The sequence below is a fragment of the Taudactylus pleione genome, unplaced genomic scaffold (assembly GCF_031769625.1).
Source record: "Taudactylus pleione unplaced genomic scaffold, aTauple2 ptg000468l, whole genome shotgun sequence".
Taxonomy (NCBI): Eukaryota; Metazoa; Chordata; class Amphibia; order Anura; family Myobatrachidae; genus Taudactylus; species Taudactylus pleione.
Window position 1 is genome coordinate 2867675 of NW_028284870.1, and position 19055 is coordinate 2886729.

Genomic DNA, 19055 nt, shown 5'->3' on the forward strand with positions numbered 1-19055 from the left:
GTGAATACCAAAATCCTGTTTTCGTCGGCGGCACCGGGTGCCTGACAGAGCAATTCAATTGTTACTCTGTTCGGGGACACGAACAGCCCTGGGAGCACACATTTCTGCTAGCAGGCTCCCAGGCAGACGTGCAGAAATGTGCAATAAATCGGGAGTTTGGGTGCCCAAAGCAGGACTTTAGACGGGTTTAGCCCTTTTACACGGCTAAACCCTGTCTATCTGGGCAAGGATGGATGCATGGGCGCCCCAAAACAATTGAAAAATTGCACCCATTCTCCTTTAGAGGTAGAAAGGGTGCGATAAAACAATTGAATTCCCTGCAGTGGATACTTGTCAAGGGACTATTCCTTTAAGGCATGGTTGTTCAGATTTACAATTTCCTGACACTAGATTGGAGATAAACACCTTTGATGGCCAGGTAGGGAAGTTCTTACAGAAGCACAAAAAACACATTAATACTACAACCAACAGTACATTATTCACACATTTCAAAAAGACAGAGCCATTTATTGAAGACTGCCAGGGTAATGCATTAGGATGTCTAGTATCGTGTTGTATGCACTGCCATCAAACAAAACTTAAAGCATAACTAAGGTGCTAAGATCAGATTACAAACTTTGTCGTTAACAGGGCGGGTAATCGGTGTTCCACTCCACATTCCTAGGACTAATTCAACCCACTCCACCCTAATCCATCTTTAGGCATTTTCTTGTGCAAAACCAGATGATATAAACAACTAAAGAAACAAATAACATAGCTAGGGAAAAATACTGCATAACTATCAAAAACAGTACTGGACAACTATTGTAAGTGCTTAATACAGCAGCTTATTTTTTTATTAAAATTGTAAATACATAATCAAAACAAAAAAAACAGCAGTGTTTAGCCCCTTGTCCCATCAAGTGAAATCACAGGGACCCATTCCAGGCACTCGCCAATGTTAGAGATACCCCCATGTAGACGCTATATCGGGCATCTCTTAGACTGCCAACCAAGCATGAATGATTACATTTAAGGTTTATCAATACAAACCGCAGAGTCACCTTAACTTTCAATACTTGAAGTTCGCATTAAAACTTCTTGGCATTGTTGATGGGCTATTAAATGTTTAATAGTGGTGCAGTGACAAAAATCAATGAAGCGCGCACACTGAGCTCATAATTGTCCCCAAAATAAATAAAATCAAAATAATTTTTAGTAGAGTGTAACTCAAGCTACATACACATGTAAAGATTTTCTATCCAACCATCCAACTAGTTGATTGGTTGGAATGAAAATCTGGTAACGTATGAGAGTAACTGATGATCAGCAATTTGCTTCTAAATGCCAGAAATCAGATGAAAATGGTCGTCAGACAAGTTTGTTAAATGTTTGATCTAAACAATTTGTTCAAACAACAGTTTTTGTCCATTTTCCAGCGTTTGGGAGCAAATTGCTGATTGTCATTTGCTTTCATACCTTACCAGATTTTCATTCCAACCAATCAACTAGTTGGATGGCTGGGACAGAAAATCTTTACGTGTGTATGCAGCTTTACTTTTGCCTTCATCTACTACATTATTACTACAACTTACAGATTTTTAGATTTATTTCTAATAAAAATCAGTTTTGCTGTACTCCACACTCTTTCCCTAAGGTGGGCATTTGGTGGATCAGCTGCTATACATTAAAGTGCATAACAACCAGCCACACATTGTAAACAGGTTATGGAATCTAACATTGTAGCACAGTAGGGTGAATATCTAATGTAAGACTAGACTACAGGGAAACTTAAAACAAGTCATTAAAAAACAATATAGAATTCTCGATGCTTAAATTCTAACATGTGGATTCTGGTGGTCTTTGATCCACAAAGTGGGTTTTTGGGCTTACGTCCAACCTGAAAAGTGACAAAAATCTCAAGCTGTGGGAGGACATTTTGTGCCTGCAAATTATCTCGTTAGGAGGTATCTGAGCCCCAGATCCCCTGTTAGTCTACCATCTATAATGGTCTCTTCAAAAGGAACGTTAACTGGCAGACATACCTGGACAATAGCGTCACTCACTTGTAAAAACTACAATATATATTTATATTTTAAATATATTAATTCAAATTACAGGATAGTTCCAGCACAATTGCACACAAGGGAGTCTGCCCGATAAAAATGCTAGCAAATTTAGCAGATATCTATACGAGAGAGAGAGAGAGAGAGAGAGAGAGAGAGAGAGAGAGAGAGAGAGAGAGAGAGAGAGAGAGAGAGAGAGAGAGAGAGAGAGAGAGATATATACACACACATACACACCTTGCTCTCATCAAATGTCTATATTCAGTAGGTCTCATACGTGAAAACTGGACAGTGTGCATGAAACCACAGCAACCAGACACTTGCTGTGCGACTTGCAATAAACTGAAAACCTAAACGCCGATTGTCCGCAATAGTTAAGAGCAGAGCAAATATTGCACCTAAACTTAAGTACGGCATATAAAACAAGGCAACATGCATGTTCATGTTATGGTAATTAAACATTTAAAGTGATGCAACTAATGCGATGCATTCAGTTTCGAAAATGTTAAATTAGGTGACTATATCCATATTAGAATTGTTTAAACCCCCCAACCAAATTGTAAAAACCTTTAAACTTTCATTCTCTCCTTGGTTATGACCAGTTTCCAGAATATGTATTTGTCAACACAGTTCCTCCGTTTTCTTGCCAATGGCAAGATTTAGAATATTGATATTTATTAATACACAGATATAATAGGTAGTCGTAAAATCTCTTAAAACCCACTCCTTCCTGATAGCTTATCTTTCTACAACTAGATACTACTTCCACTGCATGATCAGCACCAGTCCCATGTCCACTGTGATTCAATAGGCTGCAAGGCAACACTGGAACACTGGATAATACAACATGGCCAGGAAATTTTTGCTAATTCTTGGTTACACCCTATAGATGTGTGTGAAAACATTAAACAAGGTTCTCCCTCCTGTAATTATCTGCTATGTGCACAGCTGCAAATTGCCTAAACTTCAGATTTAATTGCAACTCCCCATCGAAGTCCAACTAGAGTCTATTGTCTCAGCATTTCCCTCTTCCTCTAGACTAGAGTATCTCTCACAAGCAGGGCTTGCAGAGGTTTATGACATCTTACATATAAACAATGCTGAATTATACAGGTTCCACTTGACATAATGGAGGAAGATGACCTGTCCAAGTCTCTTCAACCACAGAGCAGCAGCAAGATGCACTTTTGACATCTCCCTACCTCTCTGAGGTTTGGGGTTAGTCACCTGCTCCTCAGTGCGGAGGACTTGTGGTCCCTGCTTTCCAGTCCGAGTGGTTGATCGCTAGAAGCATCAGGTGTCGCCAGGTCCAAATTACTGCCAGACCTCTGCCCATTTATTTCACCCTATCCTCGGCGCACAAAATGACCACCTAGATACAATGTCCTTCAAAAGCTGGTAAGCAACAGGACATATTGGTCAGCAGTGTGAAAAAAAAGCACTTTAAGTGTCAGTGTTACTGGGGAATTATAATGGAACCTGTAATACCAGTATGAAACAAGGATATCATAAGTCACCAAGGAGCAATGTGATCATATAACTCCAGAGGTGACTAATAATAATATGAGATATGGTAAGAACTTACCTTTGTTATCTCTATTTCTACGAAGTCCATAGGGTTCCACAGGATACCTTGGGGGTATAGTTGATGACGTCAGGCATCGGGCACCATCGAGTTAAAGTTTTCAGCCTCCCAGGATGCACTGGGGTCCCCCTCCTATACCCCGCCCCCGAGCCAAGGCATCTCAGTTACGTACCAAGCCATAGGCCGGAGGAGGAGAAGGAAGAGAGAGAAAAAAAAAGATCTGGACACACACAAGAATCACATTTTCACCAGAGGGAGACGGAAAAACCGGTGACCAGAGTAAAGCCCATCTGCAGCACAGGTGAGACAGGGCGGGAGTCCTGTGGAACCCTATGGACTTCGTAGAAATAGAGATAACAAAGGTAAGTTCTTAGCATATCTCATATTTTCTACATCAGGGTCCATAGGGTATCCACAGGATACCTTGGGGATGTCCCAAAGCAGTATCCTTTAAGGGTGGGGACGCTCCTGTGCTGAAAGGAGAATCCGCCGCCCGAAGGAAGCGTCCTGAGAGGCAAAGGTGTCAAACGCGTAATACCTCACAAAAGGTATGGACCGAGGACCAAGTGGCAGCCTTGCAGATCTGGACTGCAGAGGCACCACGTCGAGCAGCCCACAAAGGACCCACAGACCTAGTGGAATGAGCCCTCACAGAGGAAGGAACCGGAAGGCCTTCATGAAGATACGCTTCTGAAATGGCCATACGAATCCAGCCTGCCAAAGTCTGCTTTGAAGCAGGCCAACCCTTTTTACGGAAGCCATAAAGGACAAACAAGGCATCTGACTTCCTAAACGAAGAAGTGCGGTCAACATAAATCCTTAAGGCCCGCACAACATCCAAAGTGGCCTCACCCACTGAAAGGTCAGGTGAGTTTAAAGCCGGCACAACGATTTCCTCGTTCATGTGGAAACTCGAAACAATTTTGGGAAGGAATCCAGGACGAGTGCGCAGCACCGCCCTGTTCCTATGAAAAATCAGAAAAGGGGGTCTACAGGAGAGAGCCCCTAAGTCAGAAACACGTCTGGACGAAGCAATGGCCAGAAGGAAAATTGTTTTAGCTGTCAGCCATTTGAGGTCCACTGAGCCCAGTGGTTCAAACGGCGGTCCCTGGAGAGCCCTCAGGACCACAGCTAAATCCCAAGGCGCCACCGGTGGAACAAAAGGTAGCTGAATTCTGAGAACACCTTGCATAAAGGTGCGCACATCAGGGATTGCAGCAATCCTACGATGGAACCAGACGGACAGGGCAGACACCTGCACCTTCAGAGACGCCTGTAGGAAAGCTAACACTCTAGACAGACGGAACTCCCGAGGGGCATAACCTCTCGGTCGACACCACTGGAAGAACGTATGCCACACTCGATGGTATATCCTTGCAGAAGATGGTTTCCGAGCCCTTAGCATTGTTTGTACTACAGAGCTGGAAAACCCCCTGGACCTTAACATGGCGTCTCAACAGCCACGCCGTCAAAGACAGCCGAGTCAGGTCCGGGTGAAGACAAGGACCCTGTGACAGAAGGTCCGGTCGTAATGGCAACCGCAGAGGATTGTCCACGGACAGTCCCTGGAGGTCTGAGAACCAGTGCCTCCAGGGCCACGCGGGAGCTATCAACAGGAGCGTCCCTCCTTCCTGTTTGAATTTCCGGATTACCCGTGGAAGAAGGGAAAACGGAGGAAACAGATAAGCAAACTGGAACGTCCACTGGACGGACAGAGCATCCACCAGAGACGCTTTTTCGTCTCTTGTGCGAGACCCATACACCGGCAACTTGTTGTTGTGCCGTGACGCCATGAGGTCGATCTCTGGAAGACCCCACCTGTCCATCAGAAGTTGAAAGACATCCTGGTGCAGAGACCATTCCCCCGGATGAACGTCCTGGCGACTGAGAAAGTCCGCCTCCCAGTTTAGGACTCCCGGGATGAAGACTGCTGATATGGCCGGGAGATTGCACTCCGCCCAAACCAGGATTCGGGACACCTCTACGAGAGCCGCCCGACTTCGGGTTCCTCCCTGCTGATTTATGTAGGCCACGGTGGTAGCGTTGACCAACTGGACCTGCACTGGGTGACCTTGGAGAACCCGATGTGCCTGCTGGAGAGCATTGAAAACCGCGCGGAGCTCCAAGATGTTTATTGGAAGCTCCGCTTCCGCCTGCGTCCACCTGCCCTGGTACAAGTGTGGACCCGTGACTGCTCCCCAGCCACGAAGACTGGCGTCCGTTGTCAACAGGACCCAATTCACCACCCAGTATGGACGACCCTTGTTGAGATGGGTCGTCTGCAACCACCAGGCTAGAGACAGGCGAACCTCCGGAGTGAGCACCATCGTCTGAGATTTTAGACTCTGAGGCAGTCCATTCCATTTGGACAGGATCAATTGCTGCAGAGGTCTGGAGTGAAACTGGGCATATTCCACCATGTCTAATACTGACACCATGGAGCCCAGTAACCTCATCGCCGAGTCCAGAGACACACGGCGATTCTGCAGACAACTTGCGCACCCTCAACTGCAATGCAGAGATCTTTTCCCCTGTCACAAAGATCCTCTGCTGTCCGGAGTTCAATAAGGCTCAGAGGTGCAGAATCCTCTGAGACGGGATCAGGGTGGACTTCTGCCAGTTTATCAACCAGCCGTGCCGTTGCAGTACCGCAATGGTCAGGTCCAAGTGGCGGAGAAGGAGCTCTGGACATCCTCCCACCAACAGAAGGTCGTCCAAGTACGGTAACATGCGGACTTCCTGCAGCCGCAGAGAGGCCGCCATGACCGCCATCACCTTGGTGAATACACGTGAAGCTGTCGCCAGCCCAAAAGGTAATGCCCGGAACTGAAAGTGGTCGTTGCGGATTGCAAACCTGAGGAATTGTTGATGACGTAAAAGAATAGGGACATGCAGGTAAGCGTCCTGTATGTCCAATGTAATCCCCAGGTTCCAGCGCCAGAATGATGGACCGTAGGGTCTCCATCCGAAACCTCGGCACCCGCAAAGACTTGTTGAGTGCTTTGAGGTTGAGGATCGGACGATACGACGCATTGGGTTTCTGTACCAAAAACAGATTGGAATAGAAACCCTGGCCCTTCTGGGAGAATGGAACAGGCACTATAACTCCAGCCTGGAGCATAGTGTGCAAAACCTTCCACAGTTCCCAGGGTTTGTTCCAGTCTGATGGAAGACCCGTGGTGAAGAATCGAGACGGGGGCCTGTGCCGAAAGGAGAGCATGTACCCGTGAGAAACCACCACGAGAACCCAAGTGTCTGTCGTGGTACCGACCAATACTGGGCGAACTGCAGCAGGCGGCCTCCCACTCTGGGATCCCCCAAAGGGAGGCCCGGACCGTCAGGCCGCAGGCTTGTCATCTGGCTTAGGGGGCGGACGTCTGGTACTCCAGGCCTGCTTCCGAGGCTTGGCCGATTTTTGGGGGCCAGCCTGTCGGGGAAAGGACTGTGCTTTAGGCCTACCCTGGGCCCTATAAGGCCGAAAGGACGACGTACCTGAACTGGAAGGAACTGCAGCAGACGGGAGACATGCAGATTTGGCTGCCGCCAGCGTGGCTACAATTTTGTCCAGGCCCGGACCAAATAGGACTTCTCCATTAAAAGGCAAAGCTTCCAAACCCTTTTTGGAATCAGCGTCCGCCTTCCAAGATCGCAACCATAATGTGCGACGAGCAGCTACAGCTGCTGAAGAAATCCGAGACGCCAGGGTACTGATATCCAAGGCTGCTTCATTGATATAAGTGGCCGAGTCCCGGAGATTGCCTATCAACTCTGTCTGCTCAGCCGAGCAGTCGGAATCGAAAGACGCCTCCAAAGTATCAGCCCAGCGCTCCATAGCTCTGGCTACCCAACAAATGGCCATAGCTGGCCTAGCTGCCCCCCCCCCGCAAGGGAATAAACGGACTTTAGGCAGATCTCCGCCTTACGGTCCGTAGCATCCTTCAGGGAAGACATGGAGGGCATGGGCAATGTGGCACTACGGACTAGGCGTGTCACATGAGAATCCACCTGTGGAGGGGATTCCCACTTAGAAAAATAATTATCCGCAAACGGATAAGCCACCGCCAAGCGTCTCTGCGGCTGATACCGTTTGCCAGGCTGTTTCCACGTCTCCTCTAAATGGTCCACTAACTGACCTGAAAGACGAAAAACTGTGGCGTCACCCTTAATATCCTTAAATAAGGCATATTTAGATTTGGACACCGGAGGATCTTCGTCCTCAATCACTAAAGCTGTGCGGACTGCCCGAATAAGTCCAGGAATATATACCTTGGACTTAGCGTCCGACTCTTTAGTACGGAGAGGTTCCTGGTCCGAAATATCCAGAATCTCCCAATCATCAGACGTCACGTCGTCATCCTCATAAGGAGCGGACAGAGACGCCACCGGCCACAACACAGACTCCCCTTGTAAGACGTCCGACAAGTGCTGTACAGAACTTGTCAGCGAATTAACCCACGCAGGCTCCTGAGAGACCTGGGGAGGGGAAATAGGGAGACTGTGGGGCACCATCAATTGTCTCGGGAAACCCTGCATGGGTGACGACACCACTGACTGCTGGGACAATCCCATCTGTGAGAACGCAGGCTGCGGAGCTAACCGGCACACCAGGGTTGTAAGCGCTTTGGCGAAACAAGCCCAAGGCGGCTCCTGTACCGGTGCCGTGACAGTAATTGGCTGTGCCAATAAATAACACTGCCGACATAGCCCCTCCGCTATTGGTACCTTGCACTTAGTACACAGAAGCTGGAGAGGAAAGTCACTCTCAGACATGATGGTAAGTATGTGACCCCTCTCACTGATACTTGTTATTATAATGTGAGACCACCCTGCAATCACCTTTAGCAGAAAAGATCAGGGACAGTTGAAATGGCTGACAGAAGAAAATGAAAGTACAGGCAGCAGCGCTAGCAGAAGTCACATACAATGCAAAGAAAATAAATTCCTGCACTATCAGCGCTGATAATCAACTACGCAGACACAGAGCCTGGTAGGACACAGCGCTGCAAACACAGACCTGACCAAGCGGAAGAGTGGTATGCTGGGGGACCCAGACCGCGATGCCTCCGTTCCAAGCTTCCAGCAGCGTTCACCATGTGTTCTCAAAGATGGCCACCAAGGAGCATAGAGGAGGCCGGCCTGGGGGAGGAGCGCTGCCACAGGGCCAGTCAGCGTATGCAGAGAGGGCGGTGTGCAGCGGGGGAGGCGCCGGCTGTGAGACAGGGAAGACGCGCTCCCCTGGCATGCATTTAAGCCCTGGGACGCCGCAGCGCTACCGCTCAGCCGCGGTCCGCTGTCCCAGGGGGGTAGTGGAAGCGCAGGTTAGTACCTGGCTCCACGCTGCAGCCAGTCCCCAGGGAGCCCCCTGCCTGGGGACTCTGGACCATGTTCAGCAGGGTCCCACCGCGGGACCCCGCTGCTTACCTTGTTGTCCCCCTTAGATCCGGCCATGGTCCCAAACATCTGGGGTCACCGCTAGCTGTGACCCCAGATGCTTACCAGCATCCCCGGATCGGTACCGGCGTTCTGGTACCGGCGGGGGTGTAGGGAAGACAGCATGGATGTCAGGACTGACTGTCCATGCTGTACTTCCAGATGTGCAGCCACAGCTGCATAGAAGAAAACTTCAGGGGCTCTTCTTAGCCCCCTCTAACAGGTGCATCCGACTCCGGCCGGGCACCAAACGAAACTGAGATGCCTTGGCTTGGGGGCGGGGTATAGGAGGGGGACCCTAGTGCATCCAGGGAGGCTGAAAACGTTAACTATATGGTGCCCGATGCGTGACGTCATCACCTATACCCCCAAGGTATCCTGTGGATACCCTATGGACCCTGATGTAGAAAATACCTTTATAGATTATAGTAGGTTTCAGTTTCAACTACATCATATTGCTTGTATAAGGTGATGGCCATAGTGAAAGTTATGCTTTCTATTACAGAATGCTTTAAAAAGCATACATTTTATAGGCGTTTCACAAAGTTTTTGGAGTCTGGGCATTTTTTATCACCATACATTCTCGATCTTTATACATTTAGTTATTATGCAAGTCAAAGCATTATATTACAATAACTGCAAGGTCTGTGCCCAACAAGAATAGTGAGAGGTATGAAAAATATCAACATAAATTTGTAATACTGTACCTAAATCTTTCAAAAGCTAATTAGACTTCTATGCATATTTGTAAAGCGGTGCTGCCAATGGATTACTTGCAGAGGGATATATTTCTGTTATAGCTGTATGTTTTTGTTCTAAAAAAAAAAAAAAATACTACTTATAAAAAAAAAGATGTGATCCAACATAGTATATGGGAATTCCTAAAAGATAGAGGACCTCATTCAGAGTCGGTCGAAGCGGCCGCACGGTCGTACGGGAAAAGGGGCCGGATATGCAAATGATTCCCTTGCAAGTTGCGTCCCTAAGTTCGGATCGGTTACTGGCCAACCGAGGGGAGGAAGCGGCCGGAATACCAAAAAATACGCCCCCTTCTCGTACGCATTACACGTCATCTCCGGGCATATAAGGATTAATCGCGAGCATCGGTAACCATCGGAACTGGTCGTAGAGCTTAAGGTTGACCATACCCTCTCTTAAGCTCTACGATCATGTCAGTGTAAAAACCTCCCATGTCGCATGTGCCATGACGCTACTTTGCTAATTATGCACTCCCATAAACCGTATGCACTCCCACAAAACGCCGTTCGCTTAATTAGGCACGCCTGCGTTCGGATCTCCACTCCCCCGTTTTCAAGCACCTTCCCCTGTTACCACCCACAAACGCCTCAATCTGTCACTCAAACTACCGACCTGGCTGTGTTCAAGGAGAGAAATTTCTGATCGTAGCGGCTAGTTTGCGCACGCGCATTGCGAACTTAACGCATGCGCAGTATAGCAAACATCGGTGCCGTACGACCGTGCGGCCGCTTCGACCGACTCTGAATGAGGTCCAGAGTGCCACCTCATAAATGCTCTAGAGAGCCACATCAGTTGGATGATCATCCTTGTTTTAAAGGGATATATAGATACCCATGTTAGACAGTGGGGGAGAATTTAATGGTTTTCGCCCTCGTCTGGTAGTAAGGGGCGTCCGAAAAAAGCAATTCAATGCCGTAGGGGCACAAATTTCTGCTCGCACAGTCCTGAGCAGAAATCGCAAAAAAGTTTGGGGTTTGAGCACGCTATCGAGGACTTTGCACGGGTTTAACCTCTTTACACGTCTAAACGCGATGCTTTTTGCCACGACATGCACAAAAAGGCATGGGCACCTAAATCAATTGAATATCATCCCCCAATCTCCTGTCACTTTAGATGGGAGATCGGTTACAAAAAGTAATTGAATTCCCCCCTGTGTCTATTCTCACTATCTATTCTGTGGAAAATGAAGGCACTAATATTAAATATTAGTACTTTTCTTGCATGAGCAGATCTGTTTTCAGCTTGTATGTATGGTTATTAATCTTTATATCACACTGCGCTTTAGAGAACACATTCACATCAGTGGACCTTGCAGTCTATGGGGGGAGATGTATTAAACGTTGGAGAGATATAAAGTACCAACCAATCAGATCCTAACTCATTTTTCAAATGCAACCTGCAAAGTGACAGGAGCTGATTAGTTGGTACTTTATATCTCTCCAAGATTTTATACATCTCCCCCTATATTTTCTAAACCTCAAAATAAAATCCAAAACAAAAACTCACTAGGGTTCATTATGCCAGACATCAGATAACTTCTAGTATAATTTTGGGATGTGGGAGAAAACCCATGCAAGCGCGGAGTCAACTCATGGTCCCAGTTTGTTTAGTGTAGCATACACTATGGGCTTGGTTCAATTCAATGTGAATTGAATAGCGCCGGGAAGGAGCACCCGAAGCTATTCAATTCAGCGTGCTGTTTTACCGGAGAATGCCGGTTCTCACGCCCCTCGCGCTTTAAACATGGTGTTTAGTCACGAGAACCGGCATTCTCCGACTAAACTGCCCAGCGCGATGCCGTCTCTGCGGTGCTAAGGGAAGAAAACAGCATCGAGTCTGTAGTTTTGTCAGATTTCTGCTTGTACCACAGGAGGGATGCGAGAAGAAGTCCTAAGTCTGAATTGAATAGATCCGGGAGCTCCTTACCGGCGCTATTCAATTCGCCTTGAATTGAATCGAGCCCTACACATGTTGGTAAGAAACAGTGGTTTTATATACAGGATAGTATAATGAGGGAGCACTATATATGTACTATAGAGGTGGGAGTCTATGTAAAACGTATGCTTTTATAAAAGCATAACGTGGATAGGGCATCACCTTATATAAGCAATACAGTGTATTTAAAGCTGACAGTTTGTGTTGTGAGAAATGTACTGTACAACTTATGGTGCATACACACGGTCAGATTTTTCCTTCAGATATGAACGATAACGATTTAAAAATCGTTCAGTCGTTCATATCTGAAGGAAAATCGTTCATATCTGACATGCCTGAACGATGGACGATCAACGATGCGTGTTCCCGATGGTCAGATAACGATTTCTGACATCTGATGTGTTTGCAGTCAGACTTGGACGATTCCATTCATTTTAATGCAGTCAAAAATCGTTCAATCGTTCAAAACTTTGGTAAAATCGTTCAATCGTTCATCTGACAAATCTGACAAGTCTGACAAATCTGACCGTGTGTATGCTCCATTATGGAGTGTACACACGGTCAGATTTGTCAGATGAACGACTGAACGATTAAACGATTTGAACGATGTAAACGATTTTACCAAAGTTTTGAACGATTTTTGACTGCATTAAAATGAATGGAATCGTCCAAGTCTGACTGCAAACCCATCAGATGTCAGATATCGTTATCTGACAAACGGGAACGCGCATCGTTGATCATCCATCGTTCAGGCATGTCAGATATGAACGATTTTCCTTCAGATATGAACGACTGAACGATTTTTAAATCGTTATCGTCCATATCTGAAGGAAAAATCTGATCGTGTGTATGCACCAATACTGTTTAGAGAAGTTACTTCTTCAGTCTTGAACTTTTGTATGATCATGTGCAATAGTGCCTGTGTGTATGTATTTTCATCATCCTTTATTTATCCTTTATGTATGCATGCATTTATGTACATCATTTTAAATTATAGTAACAAAAAATAGCTATTAATAATCATGCAACAACCACTGGCCAGACAGGCAGACTATACAACTGCCCGTGTAATAAGGCTGACTACACTACACCGATAAACTCCTCTATACTCCTGACACAGTGCTAGGAGGGAAACACTGAGGCTGCCCACCGCTTGGGAACTACAAGTCCTAGCATGCACCACCACCAGCCTCTGCCTGATGTGCCCGGGAACCGGCTGAACCCGCCACTTACCAAGACACACGAAAAGCACGGACTTGTTCCCGGAGGCCGCCATGTTCCGTACGGTCCTCACACAGCACAGACAGAGGCAGCGGGGAGTCGCCGTACGGCACTTAGGCGGCCAGCGTAATGCCTGCCTGGAATGTGTCGTCACTGGGCGGCCTCTGGGTGTCAGCCCTGTGACCTCCCCGCCTTAGGTGGTGGTGCGTCGTCATTAGATAACATGGCATAAAATATCGGGACATTGGGTGAGAGGAGGGTGACAGGTGCAGTAAGCCCCTCCCCCCCGCTCACCTGTGTGCACACTCCCGGCCGGCGGCTGCTGCAGGCCCGCAGCCAGTGCAGCGGGAGGAGGCGAGCGCGGCGCCACAAGTGAGTACCAGCCGGCTGCTGCCACCACATCTGGGTTGCTGCCTTCTTATTGTAGCACGGCTATTACTGTGTGTATGGGGATGACATGATGCGGAAACCGGTATACATCAGCAATCCCAGTATCATTTCCTTTGAGGAGGGTACAGGGAGGCATCCCCTTGGGCCAGGGTATCCCAACCCCAGTCCCATAGGCGCTCTAACAGTCCAGGTTTTAAGGATATCCATGCTTTAGCACAGGTGACTTAATACATTACCTCAGTCAGTCTGATTATATCATCTGTGCTCAAGCATGGATATCCTTAAAACCTGTACTATTAGGAGGTCTGGGTTCAGAAAACTGTACCTCCTAGTTCTCCTTCAGCTAAAGGACCGGGACGCGACGTTGAGTGAGGGCGGAAGTGCGGTTCCATGCCCTGACAACGCTGTTATTTTTTTTTCTCTGCCAGCAATAGTAGATTTTTGTGACTTCGCAGGCTTGCTACGCTCGCCATGCTTAGGGCATGGTGGCTCGCTTCACTTGCCACAGGTTACTATTCCGCTCTATGGCCCTCATTCAGAGCCACTCGCTAGCGGCAGTACGCTCGTTCCGAGCGATGTTCGCACATCTGCGCATGCGTACGGTTTTTAGTACGCATGCGCGAACCAGTCAGTGCGGCCGAAAATCGTTGGTACGCAATATAGCGAGGGCCTGCTATTTTGAGTGACAGAATGAGGCGTATGTGGGTGGTAACAGGGGAAGGTGCTTGAAAACGGGGAGTGGAGATCCGAACGCAGGCGTGCTTAAAGGTCAAAACGGGCGTTTTAAGGGAGTGCATAATTAATACAGCAGCGTCATTGACCACGTCACTTGTTTTTTTTTAACTCAGAACTGCTCGCAAAATAGCGGTTGAAAACACCAACCACAGAATAGCGAGCAGTTCATACACTGTACGATGTACTCGATTAATCTAATAAATAGCGGACATGACGTATGGTGCGTGCGGTCAGGGGGCGTTTTTATCAAATAAACGAGCGTATGTTTTGCTCGCTTGTTCAGACTTAGAGGTGGGAACAGACTGCAATTTGCGAACGGATCATTTGAATAGCCACCCCTTGTTTTTGAACGAACGACCACAAATAGCGAACGGCTCTGAATCAGGCCCTATGTCCACGTGGATTGTAACTGAGTCCGGTAACTGAAGAGGATCTAGCCACAATCTTTTGGAAACCCCCACCGCGTGATCTAATCAATGACAACCCAGGTGTCAATCACTTCATGACAGTCCGAAATTGTTGGACCCGGTACTGACAAAATAGGCAGGCGGGATGAGTCAGAGGTGGGCGGAGCTACACCAGAGGATGGGACATCAAGTCATGCATAAACCATGAACAAGAAGTCCCGGGTCCACGACCCTGCTCTGTACAAGGGTTGGGGACTAAGGGCCTGATTCAGAGCCGGACGCTCTGACCAGAGCGCTCGCTCTGAATCAGGGCCGGCCTACCTAAAAATGGAGCGGCCTCCTGGCCGCTCGCATAGCTGTGGGTGACCACCCACAGCTTATGCGAGCGGCCAAAAAGATGGTCGCTATGGTCAAGACCATCGGGCTTGCGACGAGACCCTTGTGGTAGGGTCTCGTCTGCCGCAAGCCCGGACATCACTAGTGATGTCAGTGGGGCCGGACCCAGACGGTAGGCGTTCCCATGGGAACGCCTCCGTCTGGGCAGCCACGCCCCCGGCACGCCCACCAAAGGGGGCTTGCTGTCACTCAACATCGACAGCACGCCCCCTTTGGTGTGCGCATGCACACTTGGGCACCATCGACCCGCTTGCGAGCGTACAGCGCTCGCGAGCGGGTCAGAATGAGACCCTAAGATCCGGGAAATCCACAGGTTGATAGATCTGTGTATTTCCCGTCGTCTGTCTGAAAGGGGTATAAGAGTGAGCTGCAGGTAGGCCTGGGTAACATGCCCTGTGTCCAACCGAAATATCTCTCTTTTAGCAGTCCCCATTTTTTGGAGCTCAGCCTTTTTAAGAGCGATTCCCTTATTACAATTTTAAAACCGGATATATAGTAGGAAAAAAAAACCTGTATTGATCAGAATAAGCTTTGTATGTTATGTGTATTTTGGAGTTTGTTTTGAGTGTTGTATATGTTGTTTCCTAGTTTATTTTTTACCACGGAAGGCATCCAAGCTGCAAAAATAGATGTATAGTATAATTATTATTTGCATGATGAAAGCACTGGACTATTTCACGGATTTTGGTTAATTCCTCACTGACGGCTGCGCGGACTTTATAGCAAATTAGCAGTACCAAGTAGATTTGCTTTTCAATATTCCATCAGTCCTATACACAGACGGCAAGTATTTTGCTACCAAAGGAGTCCCCATTTGCGTTATTTGTTATTTAACTGCTAATGCATTCAAAACCCTGTGTATGCGAGCAAAAATAAATACATTCCTTTCAGTTTAGGCTTTGGTCTGACAGAGAAGCAAGCTGGAAATTGTGCTTTGCATAATAACTATGATTTGTAAAAAATAAAATTAGAGATGAATAAATGACAATATGCTAAGACAGTCAAATACCAGAACATGTAACTTTCTTCCGTTTGTAGATCAGTGGTAACCTTATCGTGTATGAGGAATGAGGGCAAAAGTGGGAAATTCATGTGCAATAGTAAATGACCTTCTGTGGGGTGTTTAATGCAACGGTATGTAGAATATTCTGTTCCTCTAAAAGGACAAACTAGGTACAAGTCAAACCTGTCCTAAGAAGGCCTTCTGGATATTCTAGTTATAGTTATTCTATGGGGCGACTTTTCAACTTACATGTAGTAATGTCAAAGACGAAATAATAAATATGACTGTAGAGTATTAAAGGCATGTAATATTTGCTTGTACACACTTTGGCAACAATAACTGCCTCCAAACATGTCTTTCAGGCCCACATTTATTAATGATCGTAATGCGATCTGAGCATGGCATTACCGCCCATGATCGCTGGCATGTATCATCCGGCACATGCAGGGACGGGCTCTGATAGAAGCCTGTCCCTGTGATGTACCCGGAGAGCTGCCAGTGCTACTGCGCACAGCCGCCATTGCCAGGGGGAATTCTGGGGGAACCGTCCGCCGGCTAATTATGCGCAGTGTAGCCCATAGGCTACAGCGGTTAACGCCATCTTCAGATGGCTTTAACTGCGGAGGCCAATATCCGTAATACATCACATTCCGATGCATTGGAATCCCATCCTATGGGGAATGCGGCTGCCAGCGGGAATGGACGGATCGCAGCAGGTATCGGAGACATGCTGTGGTCTCTCTTTCAAACATCTGGGGGAAACTAAATATTTGCAGTTAACCCCCCGAAACAGGTGTTTTCTGGCATATAGACTCTAATATAGAATGATAAATGAGTCCCATAGCCATCTGTAAGCTTCTTGTAAATGTCTGATGGTAGTTTCTCCCACTCTTCAATTGTAATTTGTTGAAGCTCTCGAATGTTGTAGGCTTCTTTTCCCAATGTCAGACTTCAGCTCTGTCTAAAGATTTTAATTTGGATTAAGATCTTGCTGGCCAGTTTAAAACAGTCCATTTTTCCTTTTCAACCATTCTTTTGTGCTTTTGCATGTGTGTTTTGGATCTTTATCGTGCTGGAGTACCCATGATCTTCAACCCAAACCTAGTTTTCTTATACTGGGTAGCAGATTTCACTACAAAATGCCTTAGTAATCCTCTGATTTCATGATTCCTTCAATACGGTTATAGCCTCCATTACAAGAGCCAGCAAAACATCTTCACAACATATTTAACTGAAGGTAAGGTATTTGTCTTCTTAAAATCTTCATTTTGTCTCCTGTTAACAAATCGCTAGTCTGCATCACCAAAGAGTTCTATTTTGGTTTCACCTATCCACTGAACAGTTGCCCAGAAGGATTGTGTTTTGTCTAGATTCTGTGTTTTTTTTCAGCAGTGGGGTCTTCCTTGGCTTTTGCCCATAAAGTCCTTCTTGGTTTAATGTGTGGCGTATGATACAGGTTGAAACCATCACTACAGGTGGTTCCAGGTCTGTATGTTGTACATGATATGCTTAAGATTCAAGGGTGTCAACAATGTTGACATCATTGAAAAAATAGGGTGCATGGTAAATAAAAATCCATGAATATAGCAAACAAAAACAAAAATCAGTGAACCGTGAGCTAATATTTATGTAAAAAGTATCAAAAGTATGTATTGCCATAAAGGGTCAACAGGCCAAGCAATACAGCACATATAACGCACACTTAAGCTACATTAGCACCATCATTCTCCTCTGTGTTATTGTGCCCGCATACTGTATGGGTGACCCGACAGCTGTTTCAGTGCAAAACACCTTTCTCAAGGAATGTCGTGTGACATATTGAGGTGCATGTGAGCCCAATATTTCCCTGCGTCAGTTTCGCAGCTACCTTCTGTCCATGCTTTCTGCTGCTGGAAGAACCTGGTCCTTACACTGTCTAACCCAGAGTCTGTAACTTCCCTACACTCACGTTCTCATCATGTCACTCCCTAGATGTTTCACAAGATTAGATGATTCATCTCCTGAAATACTCTGTTACTGTGGGTATTGCATTGATCTAATTGGCTACAAATTGTTCCCGCCTACAGATTGGCCTCCCAACTTTAAAGCTGACAAAATCTAGACCAAGGGTTCTCAAACACAATCCTCAAGTACCTCTACCAGGTCAGGTCTTTATGGATTTCTGTTTGTAGAAGCAGGTGGGATAATTACTGGCCCTACAAAAATACTATAGATGAACTCACCTATGCCTATGTATGATTAAATAAATCCTCAAAACATGATCTGTTGGTATTACCTGAGGATTAGAGTTGAGAACCCCTGATCTAGACGAACAGGAGATGATGATGATGATGATGTAGACCTTTTTTTTCATAGCTATATACTGTAACTTGTCAAACTCGACAGACCAGTTTTTCGTTTCTTTGACCTCATATAGATGTCTCTGGCAATTTACAGTAGTGATTTGCAGAATGGTCTAAATAACTTTAAAGCACATAAGTTATAACAACATAACCCCACGCTGGTGCCTCACTGGTCAACTAATGATTTGTTTAGTTGATTGTGGTGCTTATTTATAAGTAGACAAATAAAGCGCACAGAACATATGTAGGTAAAATATCAATAAGCATGTGTATATTTACAATTAACATGCATATGTTGAGTTGGACACATCTCCACGTGTGTTCAGATAAATAAAGACGTGTTATTTGTACCTGGTGTACAAAGTCACATCACCCAATTTGTACCACAATATAATAGGTTCATATACACCAGGGGTCTTCAACCTTTAAGACAGTGCGGGCCACATAAAAAATTTCAATGAAGCCCGATAGCCACTAAGCTATGCTGCTGTATTTATACTCAGCCCCCGTGCTCACACAATTATGTCCCAGAATGGCCCCCCTCCACGCACAATTATAATTAAGCCCCATAACTGTCCCTGCTCTTACATTAATTATGTCAGATAGTTGCCCCCATCCTCAAACAAATATGTCCCATAACTGCCCCCCTATGCAGTGCCCCCAGTAGTGGTCCCCCCCTATGCAGTGCCCCCAGTAGTGGTCCCCCCCTATGCAGTGCCCCCAGTAGTGGTCCCCCCCTATGCAGTGCCCACAGTAGTGGTCCCCCCCTACGCAGTGCCCCTTATAGAGAAGTGGTCCCCCCATGCA

At 46.6% G+C, this 19055-nt stretch overlaps 2 protein-coding genes across 3 annotated transcripts in view; one reads left to right on the forward strand and one right to left on the reverse strand.

Moving 5' to 3' along the window:
* ACP1 (acid phosphatase 1) overlaps nt 1-13188 on the reverse strand; it is a 47529-nt gene extending 34341 nt beyond the window's left edge. For both annotated transcript variants that reach the window (XM_088448853.1, XM_088448854.1), the window contains exon 1: nt 12988-13188. In XM_088448853.1, coding sequence (XP_088304979.1) covers nt 12988-13030 — 43 coding nt within the window. In that variant the 5' untranslated portion in view covers nt 13031-13188. The remainder of the gene's footprint in view (nt 1-12987) is intronic.
* The window catches only part of SH3YL1 (SH3 and SYLF domain containing 1), a 121962-nt gene continuing 116076 nt past the window's right edge, over nt 13170-19055 (forward strand). The window contains exon 1 of the mRNA XM_088448852.1: nt 13170-13347. Within this exon, the coding sequence (XP_088304978.1) occupies nt 13347 (1 nt within the window). The 5' untranslated portion in view covers nt 13170-13346. The remainder of the gene's footprint in view (nt 13348-19055) is intronic.